This window comes from Malania oleifera, chromosome 10, assembly GCF_029873635.1.
Source record: "Malania oleifera isolate guangnan ecotype guangnan chromosome 10, ASM2987363v1, whole genome shotgun sequence".
Classification (NCBI taxonomy): domain Eukaryota; kingdom Viridiplantae; phylum Streptophyta; class Magnoliopsida; order Santalales; family Ximeniaceae; genus Malania; species Malania oleifera.
In genome coordinates, this window is record NC_080426.1 from 70906446 (window position 1) to 70932209 (window position 25764).

Here is a 25764-nt window from a genome sequence, read left to right on the forward strand (position 1 = left end):
TAATTAATCAAACTTAACGCGGAGACTTTTTGTTAATTTTTAAATATTATAAAACTATTTGCACGTTCAACTTCATATTCGTGCAAAAGCCCTTGCTCGGGGTTGTGCTCGGCCAAGTCGAGAAATCCAATCCGCAACAAAAGATAAAGAAATAAATAAAAATAAAAAGCAGAAGAGAGGGAGACGCAGCGGTCCCATGTGGCCACGTCATCAAAATATAGGCAGGCTGTCCGTACGCACATGACCGGATACTGGCGGTTTTTCCACGGAGGAAAAAGCCACGTGTGTCGGGGGTCCCCCCGGGCACAGCTGGAGCACGGGATACGCTTTTTAAAGAGGCTGGTTTCCCCTCTTCGGGGTTGCCCACCTTCACTCCCCAGTTTGTGGTGGAGAATTGAGATCTCTCTTCCTGTGAAAAAAAAGCGCAAGGTGGGCTTGTTGGGCCAGCCATTTGCCCACTACAGCTCCGCCACTTGGCGTCATCCTGTGCCTCCATCCGTCACCTCTATTCCCCTGTACCCTTCACTTCATTGCAGCCTCAAATATATTTCTCAATTTTCTAACATTAATAAATCCACAACAAATTATAGTGGCTGAGATTGCTCCCACCCCACCTCCTCTCTCTCTCTCTCTGGAACAAGCTTTCGCTTCGCCTGCTGGTTTAAGGCCTCACCGAAACACAGACGAACACTTCTTCTCTGCTTTCTTCTTCTTCCTATCTTCAACGCTCCGCAGACTCTCTCTCTCTTTCTTCACGTATTTTTTCTTATGTTACTTTGAATTTTCGATCAAGTTGTTGGGACTCCGATTCGCCATTGCCGACAAATCTATGCTTTGTGGCGAGTCTTCGATGAATTCGCTTCATGCTTCATCGCAGATGACATCCGAGGAGCGAGAGGTATCGTTTCCCATGGCTTTCTGCGAAGGTGCGTCTCGGATTTTTAGGGTTTGATTCTGAAGATTTTCTTAGAGAAAACTTATTTGTTGTGCGCCTGTTGATGCAATGTTGAAAGGTAGCTCTGCCAGTTGTTGTTTGATTACTGATTTGGATTTTTTTTGTACGTTCTAAAGGTTTCAGCGTCTTCCAGTTCGTTTTGGTGAGGATACTGAATAAGGCAATTTCTATTTAGTGGATATTCTTACACTTGTTTCGGATTCAGAGAGAGCGTCTCTGTTGCGGTGCAGTCTGGAAAATTCTAAAGGATTTTCATTTCAGTTTATGTTTTCTTATCCGTCCATGTGAATTGGAATGCTTATTCTTGCCGTCATAAATCAGAGACGGATCTCTATCGATTGTCGTTCCTTTTTCTCTTTTGCAGTAGTATTAACTTATAAGGTTTTCTCATCAACGACGGCTAATCCCTTTCAAGCCTTCAATGTCGAGAGAGATGAATGCAGGCCGTTGTGCTATATGCTTGTTATAGAATATTTAGAGTTGCGGAAGCTGTTTTAGTCCGGTGATGGACACTTATTCTTCTGGAGAGGACTTGGTAATCAAGGTAATATTTAGACAATACAAGAAATTTATTGTATTTTTTTTCTTTAATTACAAAGCTGGGCGAGTTGAAATAAATTTATTGGCAGATTAACATATGAATATGTGAGTTTCCTTTAATTGTAGACAAGGAAGCCATATACTATTACAAAGCAGCGAGAGCGATGGACAGTGGAGGAGCATAATAGGTTCCTAGAAGCATTGAAACTCCATGGTCGAGCTTGGCAGCGGATAGAAGGTTTTAATTTCACTGGCCTCTTAATTTATCTTTTTAAATTTATTATATTGATATTCTGCTGCCAGTATTGAGAAACAGCTGTACAAAATCAGAATTTTTGGCCCAGTATATTTCTATAGTTTGAAATTATTAATTGTAAATCTCTTATAATGAACAAAAGGAAATGCTATATTTAAGTCTTTTTTTTTTTCTCTCTTATATGGACCTCTATTCCTTCTTCTCTTTCTGTTCCCCCTTTCCTATCTTTTGATCTGCAGAACATATAGGAACAAAGACTGCAGTTCAGATCAGAAGTCATGCCCAAAAGTTCTTTTCGAAGGTCAACTGGTGCCTTCTTGCCTTGTGCTTGTATTAAAAATATATTATTTCTTATTCATGCTGGCATTTAGCTCCATTTACAGCACAACACAACTGATGCTTTAATCTGCTTTTTGAAGGTGTACTATAATTCTAATGAAATTACTTTGCCATTTATGCTTTATTTATTATCATTAATCATTATCATTAATGTGTTTTTATATTTGATATTATGTCATGCATGTTTAAGTTTATGTGCACCAAGGCACCTTGCAGACCATGCTTGGTGAAGATTATTAGCTGCCAACTAGAACGGCAAAAAGTAGAGTTTGGTTTTACATACTCTTCAAGGCCTTATCATTAGTATTCTCGTTATTGTTCTTGTTCTTGTTGTTATTTTACTATTATTAATGTTTACAACATGAAACAACTTATGCTTTAATCTGGTTTTACAAGTTGTATTGAAATTCTGTTGAAATTATTTTGCTGTTTACACTTAACATAATATCAATGATGTGTTGATATTACGTCAGGCATGTTTAAACTTGTGTATACTAAAGTGTTTTCACACCAAGCTTAATGCAAATTGTTATCTAGAACAATGAGTAGGATCTGTTAATAGTCCTGGAGGCTTCATCATCATCATTATTTGGAAGCAAACTTTTTTGCTTTTGTTTTTGTTTTATTATCTTTATTTTGTTGTTGTTTAGTTCCTTTTCTTCGGTTGGATCTCTCCATTAAGTTTACATTTAAGTCACACATGAAGTAGAACAAAAAATTAAACAAAGATATGGAGTACATGTTAGAGTAGGACAATTGTCAAACATCAACACTTCTCCAACACTCCTTGAAACATATGTTTGACACTATCTGAAAGTGTTTAGAATTATTTTTTTTGAACATGCGGCCAGAATGTGCTGGACGGGTAGTGGCCAGTTTGACAGCCCTATGTCTATGGTTGTGCAAATGGTTCTGCCTAACAAGATTATGCTCATATGCTATAACTTGGTACGGTTTATGTTTTTATTTTTATTTTCCTTATCTGTACTGTAACCTTTTATCTCAATTGCTTAATCCCTTGCTTCATTTTTGGAGAAGAATTAGGAATTTCATATGTGATAATAACAGCTAAAATAAATTACCAGCTGGTGCCATAGAATTTAGATGTGCCATTGAGGTGTTTGTTTTTAATTTTAATTTTATTATTTTTATGGGGGATAAGAAGATGTGCCATCCATGTATTAGTTTATCATACGTTACAATTTTATTTTTTTATGATGTTTGTGCTATTTCTATGTCCCTATTAGGTTGTCTAGGCATGTTCCGGTTATATTCTTCAGTATTTTTTGCGCCAAGAGACCATTTGTTCAATTGTTGTTGACAACTCAATAACATTTCACCAAAATTTTGTGGAGAAGTGGAAGATAGAAATTAGAACTTGGGATTTCATTTTGTAAGTTTCTTGAGATTTCTCTATTTTGTCTAGATTTTCTCTAAGATTTTTCTTTCTTTTTAACTACAAGCCAAAGGGAAATTGAGGGAAAAGAACTGAAATTTTGGGATTGATTGTTACTGCTCTCTTTTAGATGTTTATAAGATGTGCATTTTGAAATGGGTTACTAGCTTTTCTATTGTTTTAAATAGCATTCGTGGATTGCAAATTGGGCTGGTGCTGATGATGCGAAAGCATGTATAGCACATGTAATGTAGTTGGAAGTGGGCATAGTAGGTATCATATTTTGTTCAAGCATGCACAGGATGACTGGAATCCTAACTAATAATTTTTTTTTTTTTGGATAGTATTTCTATCTGCAAGTATTGTTAGTATAGAAAATGAATTTTATGCTGGTTTTTAAGTTGTTGGTATGAAAATTTTTTTTTTCTTCACTTTTAACGTTATGACCATAATTCATATATATAATTGGAAATGATAAATCATTGAATAGACGTACTAAATAATTATACTAGTACATAAAATGACTTGATAACGATGGTGTAGTATAAAATAATTGTGTGATATTATCACATTCTTCAATGCATTCATGGTTCTGTTCCTATGGTTTCACCACCAACATCAAATTAAATCTATTAATGAGATCCAACATTGATGTTTAAAAGAACAGGTCAATCCGTAGTTTAAATACATGGAAACCTATTGTGTTTTGAATGTGGCTTGTCCAACCCAGCAAGCACGAGCAAATGCTGGCCAGTCAAGTAATACTAGAAGCATTGGCTATGGTTCTTCTGTTTTGCTGTTCCTTCTCTTCAAACTTTGAAAAAGGTGACTGAGCAGTGGGTGGCCAAGAACTGTGGGCTAGATCAAAAGTCAGGTGCAGTGGCAAGTATTCAAATGGGTGAGGGCGTTGAGGGTCAAGCAAAGATGGGCGAACAATTAGAGTTGCAGGCAGATTTAGTGGTTCAAGATGGTGAGATGGGATTGTTTCTTGGAAGGCACCTATTCTGGTCAGGGACCATAGGCATGTTCAGGGACGTGTACCAACTGTCCTAGAATACATTGTCAACATAAAATATATTCTTTGGCAGGTTCTTGTGAGAATTTTATTGTTGTCTAATGTTAGAATCATTCGGCATATGGTGCAAGTCTGGAAAGTAGAAGTTGGGTTAGAAGAATTATGTCAATGTTGGAAAATGAGGCTCGTTGGCTGGATCTTCTAAGGATGGTAATCACTTAATGGTGATGAAATCGAGTTTTGAAATGTGAAAAATTTTTGACAAAAAAATGCCTTAATTCATAGATGTGCGCTAATAAAGTTTTTAAAAAGGCATTGTGATGCAGATATTCTCCCATTGACATGAGTGATTTTGGGTAGAAGAGATGTGAGGATGGTACCAATGTAGAAAATATGAAATGGGAAGATGACTCAATGAGGGGAATGAGCTTGATTGATTTGATAGTGAGTTTGTCTGAGGTAGTTGTTTAGTACTCGACGAAATTTGTGGTAGGAATGTTTTACCTTGTATTCCTGAGAATCTGCAGATTATTCCCACGTGTTTGAGACTTCTATAGCAGGGCTGGAAGTGTTCCTATTTTGAGAGTAGTGGGTTTATTGATGGAGCAAAAATTGGTCAGGTTGCAGGAGATGGTATTTTGCATATGCCTACCTCTCCAGTCAGGGTCATTAATGAAACCAATATTTCAGAATAATAATAGTTAGGATGGGATTGCATTTTTGGATCCAGTAGGACAGGAAGTCAGATTGGATTGAGGAAAGAATAAGATGAAAATGATAAAAGAGAGCTAAAAGATTTAAATTGTTCTAAAAATGATGGGAAGATGTGGAAGTATTTTTTTTTTTTTTGTTTGAATTAGTAGTCTTGGATTTTTTTCTTTTATTTTATTCTCTTATTTTTTGGCTTCTTTTACGAGGACTTCTTGTCCTCTTTGATTGTATTTATCTCCTTACCTAATAATTTATTTTATTATAAAAAAATCTTATCACTACAGGTAAATGAAAGTTAAACTAGAGATAATGCTTGCTACATCAACTAAACCTAATTTAAACTAGAATTTTAGAAAAATGAAAATGTCAGCTAAGTTTGACAAAATCACTTCTACATTTTACATGTTTTTGTTAATGATTATTTAGTCATTTACCATTATTATTATGTGTTAGATTTTTGTTAGTAATAAGTGTGAGCTAGTAAGGGTATTATGGTTATTACAATTGACTTGACATGTATTATAAATAGAGGGAGAGACCTATCATTGAGGCTAGGTCTTCCATTTTACCCAAGTATTCAACATGGTATTAGGGCTTGATTTTGAAACCTAAACCCTAATTATTTCCACCACCATCAAAACCGAAGCCTAAAACCCAAACTTCGCATGTCTACCATCATAAAAGGATTTTCAGCAACACTAGCCCTACAAAACAGCAGTAACAGCTGAAAGTCAGACCAGTCACTGGAAATTTCCTGGGCGACACTGCCAGTTCAAGAGCACAAAATCTAATATAGATTTTGCAAAAAAAAAAACACCAGTCACCGACAGACACTGCTGATCTGCCCCCCACTGAAATCCCATCTCCAGAAGTGTCCCATGCACCCTCACAAGCCAGTTGAAGGCTGCCAGGGCCGACCCCATGTGCTGGTGTGTGAAGCTACTTTCTGGCATGTATTTGACCTGAAATCGTCCAGCAGTGATCCAATCCCTTTATTAACATGTTGATGGAGTTTTTCATGATGTTTTTTGTCCAAAGATCTCACTTTTTTTAATTTCTTATGTGTGGCACCTAGGGAATGGTTGTTTGATGCTTTGTGAAGCTTTTATCAATGGCTATTGAGTTTATTGGGTTTGAAACAGTGGGAGTTGCTGTTTTTTTTTTTGATTCAGTGTTCTAATTTCTTCCATATAACAAAATATCAAGCTGTTGGGCATGTGTTTTGCTCAAAGATCCAATCGTTGTTGTGACTATGCACTCGTGGTAATTCGTTAGTTGTTGTTCGGTGTTAGTAACAGTCATTGGTGACTCGCTTGGAGCAGTGGTAGTGCTCATAAGCTGTTTTTTGTGAGGCTGTGGCAGTGTTATATAAGTCTGTTGATGATTTGTCCATGGTAATTTCAGTGGTTCACCTCTCCAATTGTTCCAGTGCTGTGTGTTGCTCTCTTTGGAATGCGTTTGAGTTTCTTGGTGCTGTGACAGCCTTGTCCTGATTTATTTGTGACTTGTTCATGGTGGTCACCTTGTTTGTAGTTGTTCCGATTGTTCCAGAAATTAACCTTGTTATCATTGGTCTGAGTTTGTGAGTGTTGGGATGGAGTTTGCAAATACCAAAAGAATGGTTCCCTCATTTATCACTTGTTTGAGTGAACCGCTTACTCTGACTATATCAGAGGAGTATTCAAGGTTTCTATAGTATCAATCGTCTCAAGAAGCATCTTATCACGTTGCGTCTTTTGCCCATAAAGGTAATCCTACAACCTATAGGTCATTTGGTATCTTTCTCACTAGCCCTTGGGTTATCGATTCATCTGCCACTGACGATATAACAGGTGCAACCAACTTCTTTTCTAACCTTCAGTATCCTTAAAATCTACCTCAAGTTACGCTTGTTGATGGGTCCACTATTGCTGTTGCGACTCAAAGTAGTAAAGCCCACAAGTCTCACTATTGCTATTAAGGGGATAGGAACAATAAATCTTACTCCTTCTATTTCTCTTTATTCTCCTTTTAGTCTCATGTCAGTTAGTAAGCTTACAAAGTCACTAAATTTTTCTACCAAATTCTTTCCTAATTTTGTGGTTATTTAGGATCTAAAGATGAGAAATACAATTGGCACAGGATGTGAGACTTGTGGGCTTTACTACTTTGAGTCACCTTCTCCACCCATTGCCTGCATAGTCACAACTACACCACTTCAAATCCATTGTCGCCTTGATCATCCATCCTTTGACAAGTTGAAACAGCTAGTTCCTACATTGAGTTTTGTGTCTAATCTTTAGTGTGAGTTGTTGGAACAGAAGAATAGAAAAACAGAAAAAAGAGAGAAGAAAAATACTGAAAAATGCCTCTTTAATTTACTGACTTGATGAAGAAATTACATGTATAAAAAGCTACAGTGCTGCAACACTTTTTGCTGCATTTTTGAGATTCTTTTCTATTTTTTCACTACTTAAAATGATTGGGATAAGGCCACTATTTATAGGGCAGAGTACATGGGGAATAGATGGGAAATTTTAATATTCTAAGGACCTAACAACTCATTAAATAAACCTAGAAACAAGGCAAATAATATGACAAGTTTCTAGACTAAATAACTCACTCCTGTGCTATTAATGGATGATTGCTGTATTCCACTTTGAAAAGCTGAACAGAATTTTGAATAAGAATCACACTGGCTGCAACTTGCTGACTGACTAATTTTATTGCTGAATGTTTTGCTGACTGTAAGCTGAGTTATCTGCTGACTTTTCAACTAAATAACTGAATTAACTAACTTCAGTAGGTTCATGGCTTTATTAAAAATTCCCCTGTAAAGCCGTGAGTCCTAACATGTCTTTGAACTTCAAAAACTTCTTAGTAGTAATAGGTTTTGTGAGCATGTCTGCTGGTTCATTAGTGCTGATGAATTCTAGCTGAATTTCTTCCTTTTGCAAAGGTCACGAAGAAAGTGATGTCTGACCTCAATATGCTTTGTCCTGGCATGAAAAACTGGGTTCTTAGTTAAAGCTATTGCTGACATATTATCACAATAAATGGTTGTAGGACCCTCTTGCTTCAGTCTTAAATCACTAAGTAATTTCCTCAGCCAAACTCCTTCACAAGTAGCCTCTATTGTTGAAATATATTCTGCTTCTGAAGATAACAAGGCAACAGTGTTTTGCTTTCTTGAACACCATGAAATGGTGCCATTTCCAAGGCAGAAGACATATGCCGATGTGCTTTTTCGATCATCAACTGATCCGACGCAATCACTATTAATGAAACCGGTCAAAACAAACTCAAAATCTTTGCTGTACTTCAATCCAAGTTTTAGTGTGCCTTTAAGGTATCTTAATACCCTTTTTGCTGCTGCATAATGAAGTACACTTGGGCTGTGCATGAACCTAGACGACATACTAACAACTTGTGTAATATCAGGCCTAGTATGAGTCAAGTAAATAAGGGATCCAACTAAACTCCTATACTGATTTTCGTCGAATTTCTAAGCTCCATCATCAGAATTTAATTTTTTATTTAGAGCCATAGGATTTACAGCCTTACAGTCCTTCATATGAAATTTCTTCAAGATATCAGCTGCATACTTTTCTTGGGAAATAAAAATTTCCCTTCTTCCTTGCTTAACTTGCATCCTGAGGAAGTACTTCATGATCCCTAAGTTTGTCATCTCAAAATTGTCCATCATTGAGTGCTTGAAATCAGCAAGTAAATGAAGATTGCTTCCAAAGTAAATTAGATCATCAACGCACAAGCAAACAATGATGAAATTAGTTTCTTTTAAAAAAAAATAAAGAGTTAGTTCTTGAGAGCTTTTCTGAAATCCTGAATTCTGAAAATAAGAATCAATTTTACTGTTCCAAGCTCTTGAGCTTGTTTGAGGCCATGCAAAGCCTTGTTCAGTTTGTACGCCTTTTCTTTTTTGCCCTTCATTTCATATCCACGTGGCTGCTCAACATAAACTTCCTCATTCAGTTCTCCGTTAAGAAATGCAGATTTAACATCCATTTGATACACATTTAACTCCAATTTGGCAACTATTGCAAGTACAAACCGAATTGTCTCAATTCTTGCAACCGGTGCAAAGGTCTCGTTGAAATCAACCCCAGGTTGTTGAGAATAATCTTTGGCAACCAATCGGTCCTTGTACTTTTGAATGGAACCATCCTCATTGTACTTGGTTTTGTAAACCCACTTGAGACCAATAATTTCTTTGCCTTTAGGAGGATCGACAAGCTTCCATGTGTTCTTTTCAATCACATTCAGCACTTCTTCCATGGCCTTTTTCCATTTTTTATCCTTCACTACATCTTCAAAATTTTGTGACTCAAAAGAAAATAGCAAATTATGAATTTTCATTAGAAAAATTGCTTCTAAAATCACCATACCTCTCCGTAAGTTTTCTAACTCTTTTAGATCTTCTTAGGACAGGTGAAGAGGATGAAGTTCCTTCATTTTCTGAATTTTTAGATTTTGAAATAAGGTTCTCGGGTGCAATTTCAGCTTCTGAAATTGCTGGATTCTGAGATTCAGGAGCTGATTTAGGTCTTGTTGCTTCAGCTGGTCCAAAATCTGGAATATTTGTTGAGTTCTGGCCACTGGAAGTCCACTGCCATACTCCCCTTTCGTCAAAGATGACATCTCTTGCCACTGTCAGCTTGTGATTAATAGTATTCAGCAGTCGGTAGCCCTTTGATTCATCGCTGTACGCAATAAACAGAAGCTTTTCTCCCTTCTCATTTAACTTGTCCTTATTAGGAGCTTTGTTGAGTGAGTAGGCTAGACAACCAAACACTTTTAGATGACTAACATTTGGTTTTCTCCCACTCCAAGCCTCATAGGGAGTTCTATTCTTCACTGATTTTGTTGGTGACCTGTTTAAGATATAAACAGTGGTATGTACAGCTTTAGCCCAAAGAGAATTAGGAAGTCTTTTACCTTTTAACATGCTCCGAGCCATTTCAACAATGGTCCGGTTCTTTCTTTCAGCAACTCCGTTCTGCTGAGGGCTTCTACTCACTGCTAGTTGCCTTTGAATGCCTTCCTTCTTGCAATAATTCATGAATGCGTGATATATGAATTTACCTCCACGATCAGTTCTTAAGGTCTTCATTTGTCAGCCCACTTTGCCTTTCAACGAGGGCTTTGAACTCGAGAAATATTGAGAAGGCATATGATTTTTGCTGAAAAAAATAAAACCATATCATTCTAGTAAAGTCATCAACAAAAAGCATGAAATACCTTTTGTTTCCAAGAGATGGTGTTCTTGTGGGACCAAATATATCCGCATGAACAAGCTCCAAAGGAGCTTTGGCTCTCCAAGAAGTTTTAGGGAAAGGAAAGTGGTGCATCTTCCCATAAATACGGCCTTCACAAACTCCTTCAATTTGATTTATTTGGGAAAGACCACAAACCATATCCTTTTGCTTGAGAAGCTGCAGTCCCTAATGCTTTAAATGCCTATTTCTGAGATGCCATAGTTGAGATTCGTTTGAAATTTCACTCTTCAAAGCCACTGGACTTGTGTAGTTGATGGAGAGTAGAAAAACCTTGTTTCGAGTCATATCAACTTTAGCCATCAGTGAGTTCTTCTTCTTATCTATGATTCTGCATTCATTTCCTTTGAAATGGACTTGATATCCTTTTTGAATTAACTGCCCCACACTTAAGAGATTGTGAGCGAGACTTGGGACATAAAGATCATGGATGAATTTTTGCTCACCTTATATGGACTGCACCGCTATTACTCCTTTTCCTTCAACTTTTACAAATTTCCCATCACCAAGAATAACGGAATTTGAAGCATTTTCATCAATTTTAACAAATAACTCACGGTTGCCTGTCATATGATTGCTGCAGCCACTGTCAAAGTACCAAACCTTGTCGTCGTTGCTTTCAGCATTGAGACAAGTGAGAAACACTTGCTCTTCATCATTTTCCTTGTTGAAATTTGCTTATGAACTTTCATTCTTCTTGTGCCAACAATCCTGGTCTGAATGGTTTGGAATGCGGCACCTTTTACACCTTAAATAGCATTCAGCAGAGGTGTGATTTGACTTCTTGCATATGATGCAATTTTGTCCTTGATTGCTGGACATTTGAGGCTGAAAATTCCTGCCTCTGCCATGGCCTCTTCCACGACCACGAAACTGATTATTTTGGCCTCTTTGAGACTGGTCTTGTTGCTGAAAATTTCCCTTCCTCTCTTGATTTTTCCGGTTCAAATTGAGCTTTGATTGAAAAGCCTGCTCCAAGGGCTGACCTGAAGATCTTTTAATTCTTTCCTCATGTGATTCTAAAGAGCCACAGAGGTCAAACATGGTCATAATTGAGAGGTCTTTTGATTCTTCAATTGTTGCAGTTGCATGATCAAATTTTGGTGGTAAACTTCTGAGATTTTTTTCAACGATATTTTTTTCTTCCATCCGATAACCATAAGCTCTGATTTGATTGACTATTTCAGCAACCTTGGAGAAAAAATCAAAGTTCTTCCAATGAGATTGTAGTCAGATTGAGACTACTTTATTGTTTCCTTGAAATTCCTTCCGCAGTGTTTCCCATGTGTCCTTAGCCTTTTGAATGCCAAAGATGCGGGGATAGATGGTCTTGCTGATCTCTTGATAAAGATAACTCAAAGCAAGAGCATTATTTTTTATTTTTTCTTTGTTCTGCGCAGATCTCTGAGATGAGGTTGCTGTGCTTGTGTTTGTAGAGGATGAATCATCATTTGCTGAAGTTGAATCATCATACCCTTCTTCAATAATCTCCCATAAGTCTCGTGCAATGAAGAAAATTTTCATTTGATCTGCCCAGTACCCATAATTTTCTCCTTCGAAGATGGGTACTTGGTTTTGAGAATAATTGAACAAAGTTCGAGCAGAGGAAGAGGTGCTGGATGACATGGCTCTGATACCAAATTTTGTTGGAACAGACGAATAGTAAAACATAAAAAATAGAGAAGAAAAATACTGAAAAATGCCTCTTTAATTTACTGACTTGATGAAGAAATTACATATATAAAAAGCTTCAATGCTGCAACACTTTTTGCTGGATTTTTGAGATTCTTTTCTATTTTTTCACTACTTAAAAAATGATTGGGATAAGGCCACTATTTATAGGGCAGAGTACATGGGGAATAGATGGGAAGTTTTAATATTCTAGGGACTTAACAACTCATTAAATAAACCGAGAAACAAGGCAAAGAATATGACAAGTTCCTAGACTAAGTAACTCACGCTTGTGCTATTAATGGATGACAGCTGTATTCCACTTTGAAAAACTGAACAGAACTTTGAAAAAGAATCACACTGGCTGCAACTTGCTGACTGAATAATTTTATTGCTGAATGTTCTGCTGACCGTAAGTTGAGTTGTCTGCGGAATTTTCAACTAAATAACTTAATTAACTAACTTCAGTAGGTTCACAAAAATTTCTTACGTGAGTCTCGTCAATTGGGCAAACACGTTGTGTTCCCTTTGCTTCCCACGTCGACAAACGGGTGGTAGTCCTTTCATGCTAGTCTATTCCGATATTTGGGGTCCTAGTCGTGTTACATCAAAATTGGGGCTTCGATACTTTGTTACATTTGTTGGTGACTACTCTAGGATGACTTGGTTATATTTAATGAAATATCGTTTTGATATCTTTTGTGCCTTTTGTTCCCAAATAAAGACTCAATTAGATATGCCAGTTAGGATACTTCGTAGTGATTAATGATAAGGAGTACTTTAGTAACCAATTCATTTCCTATATGACTAATTTTGGTATGATCCATTAGCCCTTTTGTGCTCACACTCCACAACAAAATGGAGTTGTAGAGCAGAAAAATAGGCATATTCTTGAAGTCACTTGTGCCCTATTGTATCAAATGAATGTCCCCAAAGTCTTTTCGAGTGATGCTGTGCTCACAGCTTGCTCCCTCATCAATAAAATGCCATCCTCTATCCTTGGTGGTAAAATCTCATATTTAGTTATTTTCCCTAAGGCTTCTTTGTTCTCCCTTCCTCCTAGTATATTCAGTTGTGTGTCCTTTGTCCATTAGTTAACTCCAGGAATGGATAAGTTGGATCCTTATGCTATCAAATGTATTGTTTTGGGCTTTCCTATACTGAAAAGGGATACCAATGTTATAGTCCTACTTTACATCGATTCTTTATCTCTATTGATGCGACCTTTTTTGAGTCTACCATACTGCAATGATTCCTGAATTCTGTTGACCTTGATGAGTCTCTTCCTCTGCCTTGCCTTCCAGATCCAAACCTACTATCTGTGCCTAATCCTCCTATATCTTTATCCAGTTTGAATCATTCTTGTTGCCTGGATCATCCCAATTTGCAGGTATACACATGGCGATTCAAGGGTGGAGTGCCTTCTTTAGCTTCTACTACTATACTCTAGTTCCCTCATCGGATGATCTTATTTCCCATGATGTTGATCTTCCTATAGCTGTTCTAAAAGGTAAATGCACTTGTACCCAACATCTGATCTCTAATTTTATTTATTTAAATTTCTTGTCACTCTTTTATTACTATTTTGTTAGCACTCTGTCTTCCATTGCTTTTCCAATGTACTAATGGTAGTTCGTTAGTTGTTGTTCGGTGTTAGTAACTGTCATTGATGACCTTCTTTGGGCAGTGGCAGTGCTCATAAGCTGTTCTTTTTGGTGTGAGGCTATGGCAGTGTTGCTTTCTTGGGGCTGCATCTGAGGTTGTTGGTGATTTGTTCATGGTAGTTTCAGTGGTTCACCTCTCTCCAATTGTTCTAGTGCTGAGTGTTGCTTTCTTGGGGCTGCGCGTGAGTTTCTTGGTGCTATGGCAGCGTTGTATTGATTTATCTGTGGCTTGTTCATGGTGGGTCACCTTGTTCATGGTTGTTCCAGAAATTAATCTTATGATCATTGGTCCGAGTTTGTGAATGTTGGGTTGGCGTTTGCAAATCCCAAAAGTATGATTCCTTCATTAGTCACTTGTTTGAGTGAATCGCGAACTATGACTGTATCAGAGGAGTATTCCTGGTTTCTATAGTATCAATTGTATCAACAAGCATCTTATCACATTGCTTCCTTTGCCCAGAAAGGTAATCCTATAGTCTGTATGTCATCTAGTATCCTTCCTACTAGTTCTTGGATTATTGATTCTGCTGTCACTGACGATATAACAGGTGCAACCAACTTCTTTTCTGATCTCCAATATCCTAAAAATCTCCCCCAAGTTACCCTTGCTGATGGGTCCACTATTGCTGTTAAGGGGATAGGAATAATAAATCCTACTCCTTTTATCTCTCTTTCTTCTGCTTTATACATTCTTAAATCTCCTTCAATCTTATGTTAGTAACCTTACAAAGTCACTAAATTGTTCTATCACATTCCTTCCTAATTTAGTGGTTATTCAAGATCTGAAGGTGGGAAAGACAATTGGCACATGACGTGAGGCTCGCAGACTTTACTACTTTGAGTCGCCTTCTCCACCCATTGCCTGCACAGTCATAGCTACACCACTTCAAATCCAGTGTCGTCTTGGTCATCTGTCCTTGGACAAGGTGAAAAACAACAAGTTCCTACATTGAGTTCTGTGTCTAATCTTGAGTGTGAGTCATGTCAATTGGGCAAGCATCATCATGTTCCCTTTGCTCCTCGGATCAACAAATGGGTAGTTAGCCTTTTCATGCTTGTCCATTCTGATATTTGGGATCCTAATCGTGTGACATCAAAGTTGGGGTTTCTGTACTTTGTTACATTTGTTGATGACTACTCTAGGATAACTTGGTTATATTTAATGAAAGATCGTTCTGAGTTGTTGGAAATCTTTTGTGCTTTCCTTTCCCAAATAAAGAGTCAATTTGATATGCTAGTCTAGCTACTTCATAGTGATAATGCTAAGGAGTACTTCAGTGCCCAATTCAGTATTTATAAGACTAACTTTGGTATGGTCCATCAGTTCTCTTGTGCCTACACTCCACAACAAAATCGAGTTGTAGAGCAGAAAAACAGACATATTCTTGAAGTCACTCGTACCCTATTGTATCAAATGAATGTCCCTAAAGTCTTTTGGAGTGATGCTGTTCTCACAACTTGCTCCCCCATCAATAAAATGCCATCCTCTATCTTTGGTGGTAAAATTCCATATTAAGTTGTCTTTCCTAAGGCTCCTTTGTTCTTCCTTCCTCGTATATTTGGTTTGTCCATCAATTATCTCCAAGAATGGATAAGTTGGATCCCTTTGATATCAAATGTATTTTTCTGATTATTCCTATAATCAAAAGGGATATCAATGTCATAGCCTTACTTTATTAGTAATTCCTTTGCCGAAGCAAAAAGTTTGAAGCTCATTTTGAAAAAAATTAAGTGCATTATCAGATCAAAAAATGTGAATATTAATGCCAAATTGGGTTTTTATTTCCTTATATAGAAGTGAGTAAATACATTGAGAAATTCAAACTTGTCTTTTATTAGATAGATCTAGGTTATACACGAAAAACCATCCACAAAAGACACAAAATATTGATGCCCAATCAAATTCTTAACTCTACATGGACCCCAAATATCTAAATGAATAAAAGAAAACAATTAATTACAACGATACTCAACTCTAGATGGATGATGTTCTAGTATGTTTTCCTAATTGACATGCTGAACACTCTAAATGGGAAAAGATTTGAACATAAGAAAAACTTGTTGCAATTTTATATGTGATGGATCACCCAAATGAGCATGCCATTAATCTAGTGAAATGCCATGGGTAGAAATTGAAGAAGCCATATGATAAGAACCGGGTCTACCATCACCGCCATCAAAATAGTATAGACCATCTTTCTCAATCCCTCCACCAATCCTTTTCTTTGTTTGGATATTTTGAATAACACAATGAGAAGGAAAGAAAGTCACAAAACAATTCGTGTTTTAGTTAATTGACTAACTAATAATAGGTTCAATGGAAATTTAGGCACATATAAGATAGAAGATAGAGGAATAGAACGAAACAAAAGAATATTGCAACAACCAGAGACTGGTGTAACTAAACCATCGACAAGAGTAACCTTGGAGTGTAAAGTAGTAGGTTTTATGGACTGAAATAATTAGGACTACCTATCATAAAGGAGGAGGCACCAGAGTTAATAACCCATGGTGAGGAGGATGAAGAGGCAAGAAGCTCGGTTGTACTTGAATGGGTTACAGTAGCACTACATATAGAAGACCGGGTTTGAAGTTGTAAAAATCATGTGAAAAAGATTGTTATACTCCTCGAGACATGGTAGTTAATGTACTTAACCCCCAAGTGGAATGGTTAGGCGCACTAGAAGTGTCAACTGCAGAATCACTCTTGGCAAGAGACTTGTTGGCCCAAGTAGGTTTCCATGGAGATCCCAACATCGATCAATAGTATGATTGTCCTCACAATAGTGTGTGGAAGTCTGAGAATTGCCACAACAAACTCCTTGTCTTGAGACACTACTTTTGCTACAACTACCATCCAAACCTCGTCTTCGTCCTCTAACACTTGCCCGACCATGGTTTAACGTACTGCTAACCATGTTTGAACTATCACGTGAAGAAGCCTGAGAAGAAGATTGAGAGCTATCTTTGGTGATCCTTTGGATTCTAGCATATGCTTCATTCCTAAATGGAATGGATTCACCGACAAGAATCTGATTGCAGATGAGTTGAAGCTGTGGACCCAGCCCATAAAAAAACTTGGCAGCCAAGAACTTTGCCTGTTACCCTCTTAATCATCACAAAGTTTGAACTAATTGGTTGATAAATGTTGAGTTCCTCTGTCATACCCTTGAGAGTGCTATAATACTCACTAATATGCTTACCTTCTTGGTCATATTTGAAAAACCTCTCATATAGGTAAAAAACAAGAGTTTAATTTTTGTCTTGTGAGAAGCTTCATGGAGATCACCCCATACGGCCTTTGCTGTTCTATGAAACATCATGTTTGCAGCAATTTGTGGCTCCATGCTATTCCACAACCACACAAGTAATATGTCATTCTCTTTCATCCAATCTTCATAATCTTTGGAGTTTGGAGATGGAGGAGAATGCAACAAATATTTGGACTTTCCTTTCGCGTTAATATACACTCAATACTGCCTGAGACCTTTAGCAAGTAGTTGGAGGATCCAACCAATTTGATGGCGGTGTTCTGTACATTTACAGTATTAGTTGAAGCTCTATCTGTAGAGGCCTTCAAAACCACCCCCAATATGCTACAATTAGTGCACACCAAGGTTGGAATGAACGACGCAGCAACAATGTGAAATCAGGTAGCAAAGACAAGCACAGAGCAGAACTTCAGCACTTCAAAGGGCTGCTCTAACTACAGAACATAAGTTACAACGTCCTAGGAGGATTTAATTTACCATGCGGCAGTGGGCAGTCCATAACAAGCACCACAGGCGTTTGATAAACAACCTGGCAGGACAGCAGCTACAGGTATGATGGCTGGAAGCAGCTAGAACAGAGTGCCGGCAAGAGCAGGAAATTAAATCTTTGAACACCTATGACAAACACCAGAAACTGATACAAGATTGCTGCAATCACGAACAAACAGCATCACCATGGTACAACCAACCAGCGAACACCGCACTGCAACAGCAGATACCAGAAACAGATTTACACAGAGCAACAGCAGATACCAGAAACAGAGGGTAACTTCACATCAGCAAGTCATCATGGACACACAGCATCCTGCCAGGGATGCTTTACAGAAAAACCAAGATGAGAAGTGACCTTAAACGATTCTTAAACCAACCAGAAAATCAGATTTGAGAGCTGATTAGGGGAAGATAATAAAGAAAATGAAAAAACAGAGTATCAATGAAAAAACTCAGAAAAATCAGATTTTTAGGAGATTAAGGCTTTGAAGCCATGTTGTAAAGTTAGAGATGGAGGTCAAAAGAAGAAAAGAGGAGAAAAGGAGAAAAAAAGAAGAAAAAAGAAGAAAAAAGAAAGAGAAAAGAGGAGGCTGCAGTTTCCTGGAGTTACGTCCAGCTCCAGGTCTGCCCTTTTATATATCAATAATAAAAAATCTTGAAAGGCAAAAGTACCCCTACTTACACCACATAATTACTCAAATAATCTATTTCTTCTAACCAAATCATTTTTGAATTTTTGGATAACTTTCGTGCCTTTTTTTTTTTTGAAACAAAGACTTAGTTTGATTTTCATGTCACAATACTTGATGCTCATGGGTAGTCAGTATTGGTGTGCAATCTCAAAAAATCCTTATATGGTTTGAACTTTGAAGCAATCTCCCAGAGCATGGTTTGATAGGTTGAATGTAGTAGTGCTGGAGTCTAGCCTTCAATGATGGACAAGATGACTTTGTATTCTATTGCCATATTGTTGTTGGTAGGATTTTGTTGGTGATTTTGTTGGTTGTGTACACAAATGATGTTGTGACTACTAGCAAAGATGATGAGGGTACCATCAAAGTATTAGACTAGAGCTTTGGGACTGTTATAAATATTTCTTAGGTATCAAAGTATCTAGATCCTATACGTCTTGTCAAAGGGGAAGCATGTTGTAGATCTTGTAGATGAGATTCGATTGTTGGGATTCAAACCCATTGATACACCTATGGATCTTAGAATCATATTACTGCTAGATGGATGGTTTGTCTGCCAACCTTGGATTATTTGTAGTTGACCAGGCATAACAATCGCAACAAGTGTTGTTAGCAAGTTTTTCTATTCTCCCTGTACAAGTCCTGGAGATGGTGCCATTCATATCTTGTGATATCTCAAAGGTGTAGGACCTCTTGCTTGAGGGTAGGGTTCATACTCCTGTTCAAGCTTTGTAGACGTAGATTGGGCTTGGTCACCCTTGAACAAAATATCCATGACACATACCACGTGTTTGTCAGTGTTAACCTAGTACCCTGGAAGAACACGAAACAAACTATCATGGCCTAATTAAGCGTTGAGTTAGAATATTAGGCCATGGCCCATACTACATGTTAACCAAATTTGTTGAAGAACATGTTGGAAGAACTTTGTTTTCATCATTCTCAGCCTATGGAGTTCATGTGTGATAATGAAGCTACTATTCATATTGCTTTCAATCCATTTTTTGTGAGCCTATATAACACATTGAACTTGATTTTCAACTGTTGAATAATTGGGTAAAATGGAAAAACTAATCACAATTATAAGTCTCTCCCTCGATTTCTAGCTTATGTCAAAGTACATACAAATGACCATAATACCCTTACTAACTCTCACTTATTAACATAACTATATCACACTAATAATGTTAAATGACTAAGATAACCATCAACACTCCATCTCGAGTTGGAGCATATATATTTTATGCTCCTAGCTTGTTACAAATGAATTTAACACGAGCACACCCCAAGGCTTCAATAAATAAATCAGCAAGCTGCAAATTATACTTTACAGGAGTGGTGGTATTGACCTTCTGCACAAGTTTCTCCTGAACAAATTGCCAATCAACTTCAATCTATTTTGTCCACTTATGGAAGACCAGGTTGGAGGCAATATGAATGGCAACTTGATTATCACACATCAGCTCCATAGATTGAGAATGTGGAAAACCCAGTTCTTCTAATATGTTCTTTAGCCAAACAAGTTCACATTTTGTTGAGCCATGGCTATACTTTGACTTGGCACTTCACTTGGCCACCATAGTTTTTTTCTTACTCCTCCAGGAAACCAAATTTCCACCAACAAGGATGTAGTACTCTGTTGTGGATATTCTGACTCGGTCCAATTTGCATAAGTATATCCCTAAATATAAGTATGACCTCGTTCTTGAAATAACAAACCTCTTCCAAGTACACCTTTGAGATATCTCAAGATGCGAATTATTGCATTCTAGTGACTTGTTCTTAAAAAATCAAGAAACTGACTCTCAACACTTGTTGCGAAAGATATATTTGGCCGAGTGATTGTGAGATATTTACCTCCTTTTAAAGATCATCATGTAGGAAATCATATTCTTCACGTCTAACTAGTGGAGAGGCAAATAATAGGTGGTGCCTAAGGATATGAACAAACATACTAAAGCAAGTTTGGTGACATAGGAGAATGTCAACCATTGAAGTTTCGAATATCAACTTTGCTAATTTTATTCATTGAAGTTTTTTTTTTTTTCTCCTTATTTTTTTAGTGCAGGGGGGTGTTGGCAGTGGGGTTAGAATTCTTGAATTAAATCCATTTGCAACAAGGTAGAAGCACATGACATCTATGATTCATCTTAAGGGCGAGTGTTCCTACTTAGTGTAGGGCTCTTCATGGGTCAAGTTGACCTTAAAATTCCATTTTATCATTTTTTTTCAATGAAAATCCAATCCTAAGATGAAACATGAAGGATATAGATTGGTTCGGTTTAGGTTGATTTGGTACTTCGGCAGGTTGTGTCAGATTGGTGGTTTAGTTTGTGTTTTTGTCCCCACTTAAAAAAAAGGAATGACACGAAAGAATGTGAGTTAGATTATAACTACGCAAAATGTTTGTTGTGTTGGGAATGCTAGTATCAATTTTTTTATCCCATTGGAAGCCCGTTGGGTCTGTGCTACACAATGGGAGGTAGTCTATCGTCCATCATGTACCCCTTCCCTCTCCTTCTCAAGGTTCAAATTCAATGTTAAAGCTTGATATACATTGTTGGTTGACAACCTAATAGCTTAAGCTTTTATGTGAAGTGATATTCTAACATGGTATCAGAGCTAGTTACCAGGAGATCTTGGGTTCTAGTCTCATTGCCCGCATTTATTATGTGGTGTTTAAAAAAATTATTGTATTCCTTGTTAGGTGTTATTTGTTGTGTGTTTATCTCCACATGTTGCCGAGTTGCACGTGGCAAGGAGTTTTAAAGCTTGATATACATTGTTGGCCCAAAACCTAAAGCTTAGACCTAATAGCTTAAGCTTTTAGGTATAGTGGTATTCTAACACAACACCTTAGGAATGCAAATGCGTAGCTATGACCAACGTGATGTTCCCTAGCGGGGTCAAGGAGGGGGTGGGGGTGCAAACATTAGTATCATTCATGTTAAATACATTGTAAGTACTTTGCATTGACAGTGTATAGAATAAAGTCTCATAAACAATGGAACTAACATAATGTTTAACATGCATATTATCAATTGTCATAGATCATCACTTGCAAAAGATGTCCAACAAAATGAGAAGTGGAATTGGGTAGCCCATTGAACTCGTAACCTGACCCATAATTGACTAGCCAATTCAAACATTGTTTGAGACCATTCTTTGTAGGCGGTTTTGTTTAGGTGGATGACGGTTCTTTGTACAACCCTAGGTTAGTGGTTATTTAGTATTACAACTGTGTGTTAGTGAACGTGGATTAGTAAGTTTATGATGGTCATTGAAAATGCACATGACACATATTATAAACAAAGAGGGGGACCAATAGTTGTGGTTAGGTTTTCTACTTCATTAAACATTCTTAACAAACGCCATAGGCTTAGGGATTAATGTTAGCCTGATAAGCACCTTTACTAAGATTTCTGGCTTCAAAATCTTTATAGAGAGCATGAAATATTGAAATTATTCATGCTCTCAAAGCTTGAGAGGAAAATCATGGATGTTGCCCTCATTTCAAGAGTTGTGGATCAATCTAGAGCCAAAAAGGGAGGAGTTTTTTGTAAACATGACATGTAAAAAGCTTTCAACCATGTTTACTAGGACTTTTATTTGTATGTTTTCTAAAAAAAGGGTTTTGAAAACATAATGGTGTGAATGTATTAAGCAAGGAGACCTCATATCTCCTTTGCTTTTCATCATTGTGATGGAGGTGCTCTCCTCTTGCTGCAAAATGAAATGCAAACAAGAATTTTAAGGGGGCTAAAGGTGGAAAGAGTTGGGAGCATACAATCTTTATGCTCTAGCTTGAGGGGGAGTGTTATCAATGTAGGGTTGTTCATGGGTTAGGTTGAGCTCAAAATTCCATCTAATTCATCCTTGTTAGTTTGATGAAAATTCAATTCTCAATTGAATCATTTAGTATACAAATTGGTTGATTTTGGGTTGATTTGGTACTTATGTGGGTTTGGTTGAGTTGGCAGTTTAGTTTAGTTTAATTTTATTTTTTTTTCATGTAAAAATGATGCAAGAATATAAATGGGTTTAGAATTTTGAAAAAAGTTTGCGGCATTGAAAATATTATTGTCAATTTCTTAATGATTTAATTATTTATTTATATTCTTTGGAGGCCTCATTTGCCCTATTCTACCCAATGGGAGGTAGTTGTCGTCCATCTTTTTCACCTTCCCACTCCTTCTCAAGGTTCAAACTCAAGACATCAGACATGCTAATCCCAAGCTATAACCATTGAGATGTCCACTACGGCACAAACATTTGTATCATTCAAGTTAAAGATGTTAATTTTGGTCTGAATGCCCTTTCTGTCAGGTTTGCTTTCATTATATAGAAGAGGCTTACATAGTTGTTGCCTGATTTTCAGCACTTAAATGCTGCCAGATTGTCAGCATTATTTACAGCCTAATCAGCATTATTTACAGCCTAATTTACTGATTTTCAGCACTTAAATGCTGCCAGATTTTGAGCTAATCAACATCATTTACAGCCCATTATTTGCAGCCTAATTGCCTCAGTTATCTTTGTTAAGATTCCCCCTCAAATTGATGCTGGTAAATCAAGAAGCATCAATTTGTCAACCTAGAACTGATGCCAGTGCTAAGAAAGAGCTTTAGTGAATATGTCTGCAGTTTGACGTTCGGTGGAAATGTGAGGAAGAGTAATGACTCATTTGTCAAAGGATTCACGTATGGAATAGCAATCGACTTCGATATGTTTTGTACGCTCATGGAAGACAGGATTAGTGGCGATCTGAATAGCATTAGTATTATTAGCATGAAGAGGAGTGGAATGAAGCTGAGAAAAACCAAGTTCACTGAATAACCCACGAAACCATGTGATCTCAGAGCATGCGGAAGACATAGCACGATACTAAGAAGATATGTTAAATAATCGAAAATAGGGAGAATCATAATTTATAGTGGCAGTAGGCAAACAATTAATCAAATAGACAGAAGTAGATAAAGCTTCCACCCAGAAACTTAGAAGGTATAGAAGAATCAATCAATAAATTACGAACGACATCTAAGAGATGACGATTCTTATGCTTAGCGACTCCTTTTGTTTTAGGGGTATAAGGACAAGAACACTGGGAAATGGTCCCCTTTTGCTGAAGAAAAGTCTGAAAAGAATGAGACATGTACTCCCCCCTTGAGTCTGAGCGTAAAGTTTTGATACAAGTACTGAATTGTGTCTTGACAAACGCAATAAATTTTTGAAAGACAGAAAACACGTCAGCTTTGGAGCGGAGAAAATATATCCAAGTGAATCGACTATCATCATCAATAAACGTCACAAAATAACGATACTGACCATGGGAAATAACCGGACTCACGCCCTAAACATCAGTATGCACAATCTCAAAGCAATTAGAAGCACGACTACCATGTGCAAGAAAAGGTAAAGTTTTTACTTTTACCAAGATGACAAGTTGCACAATCAAAAGATATAGGAGTAGAAGAAAAGGAATCTTTATTGCCCAAAAAACCATGTTTCATAAGATGAGCCAAGATAACAAAATTAGGATGACCCAATTTCTTATGCCGAACTTCATTATTATTGGTAGTAGCTGTACAAGCAAGAGAAACAACATTAGGAATAAAAAATTGTATAGGGAATAAACATCCCACTTTACGCCCCTTCATGATCACCGTCCTCGACACCTGATCCTGCATAAGACAACCACCACGAGGAAAATGAACATCATAGTTATTATCTACCAATTATCCAACAGAAATTAAATTGGTAGACAATCCAGGAGAGACAAAAACATCACGAAACGAAGAGCCCAAATTACCAACAGCAGTAATTGGAAGAGTACTGCCATAAACAATCTGAATATTTTGCGTCCCTATATACTTACGAACAACACCATAAAGACCCGTCATATTACTAGTCATATGATTAGAAGCGCCCGAATCAACAATCCAAGAAGTTGAGTTAGTAGTTGTACCTTGCAGGCCTAAGGCCGTAAAAGCAGATACAATCATCCTTTGGACCATTGCTAGTGTGAGAACAGAAGAGTCAGAGCTTACAGTGGGTGGTGCAGAAGAAGAAGAAGAAGAAGATTGAACAACAACTTGAAAAGCTTGGGATTGGCGATTTTGAGGCTGCACTCGACAATCTTTGATGATATTGGCTTCTTTCTTGCAGTAGTCACAAACTTTCTTACGACTGTCACGAGCAATATGACCAAAATCCTTGCAACTGAAACATTGCAACTTGTTCCTCCCTCTCCCTTGTGCTGCATATGCTGTATTCACAGCCTCCGAAAATACCTTCTCAGAAGTCATACCCATTTGAGTGGATAACCGCTGTTCTTCACACAATAAATCTCCCAAAAAAATATCCAATGAAGGAATTGGATTACAATTCAATAAAATGGCTCAAACAAGCTCAAATTCAGTTGGAAGTTTCATCAGAAACTGATCGCGTTGACTCTCAGCATGAACCACTTGAAGAGCCATGAGTGCCTTAGGGGGAACCTTAGCATGAACAATAGCAAAATATCCGCTCCAAAGATTAATAAAACCAGAATAAAATTGTTCAATAGGTAAATTACCTTGACTGTAATTACTAATTTCCAACTCCAATTGGAACTTCCGAGCACTGTGATCTTGGTGGTAAATACAGTAGAGATAATCCCACATAGCCTGAGCTATAGTAAAACAGCGAAGATTGGTCACAAGGTGAGACTCAATCGTACCCAATAGCCAAGAGATCCCCTCAGCATCCTTTACCTCCCATTGTGCAAATTCCTTTTCATTAGTGGGAACTTGAGCAGAACTATCAATATGATTTGATAATTCATTCCCTTTCAAGAACATTTTAAATTGGAATTCCCACGTAGAGAAATTATTTCCAGTAAATCAAACAATAGTCTTTTCAATAGACACGATGAAGGCACTAAAAAAAAATAAGCCCAATCAGTCAACCAAATAAATGGCAAGCCTAACTCAAATAAGATCCAAATCCAAATAATAAGAGGTCCGCAGACAACCAGTTTACAAAAGCCTAGCAGAAATAAAAAACCCAGATCAAACACGGAAGCCTAACTCGAAATACCTACCTTGTGTGAAAAACAACACAGCAGAGGAAGAAACACAGCACCTGCGTTGATCACACCTGGAGGAGTCAAAGCTGCTGACCACCATAGAAACTGTCGACAGTTACAAAGATGCGCATCGACCATGAGAAAAACACCAAGATTAGTAGCCCGCAACAAAGGGAAGCGTGCGCAACTAAAAAAAAAAATTCCGGCAGCCCCAAACAAAACTCAAAACCACCAAAATGGACACCATAGAGAAAGCCGATGCTCACGAAAAGCAAGAAAGAACTTGTAGAAACAGAGGAAAAAAAAACAGTGATGAGAATCGCACCCAGTGATTAAGACCAAAGCAACGGATTCAGAAGAGGGGCTCTGATACCATGTTTATTTTGGTATGAATGCCCTTTCCATTAGGTTTGCTTTCATTA

At 37.4% G+C, this 25764-nt stretch overlaps 1 protein-coding gene across 4 annotated transcripts in view; it reads left to right on the forward strand.

Moving 5' to 3' along the window:
- The first annotated feature begins 355 nt into the window (after positions 1-355).
- LOC131165748 (protein LATE ELONGATED HYPOCOTYL-like) overlaps positions 356-25764 on the forward strand; it is a 51134-nt gene continuing 25725 nt past the window's right edge. Inside the window, exons 1-5 of one of the 4 annotated variants that reach the window (XM_058123774.1) lie at positions 356-926; positions 1072-1097; positions 1320-1499; positions 1622-1733; positions 1991-2052. In XM_058123774.1, coding sequence (XP_057979757.1) covers positions 1461-1499; positions 1622-1733; positions 1991-2052 — 213 coding nt within the window. In that variant the 5' untranslated portion in view covers positions 356-926; positions 1072-1097; positions 1320-1460. Of the gene's footprint in view, positions 947-1071; positions 1098-1319; positions 1500-1621; positions 1734-1990; positions 2053-3464; positions 3484-25764 lie in introns of those variants that run through there. The other 3 variants (XM_058123775.1, XM_058123776.1, XM_058123777.1) reach the window with 3 other exon arrangements.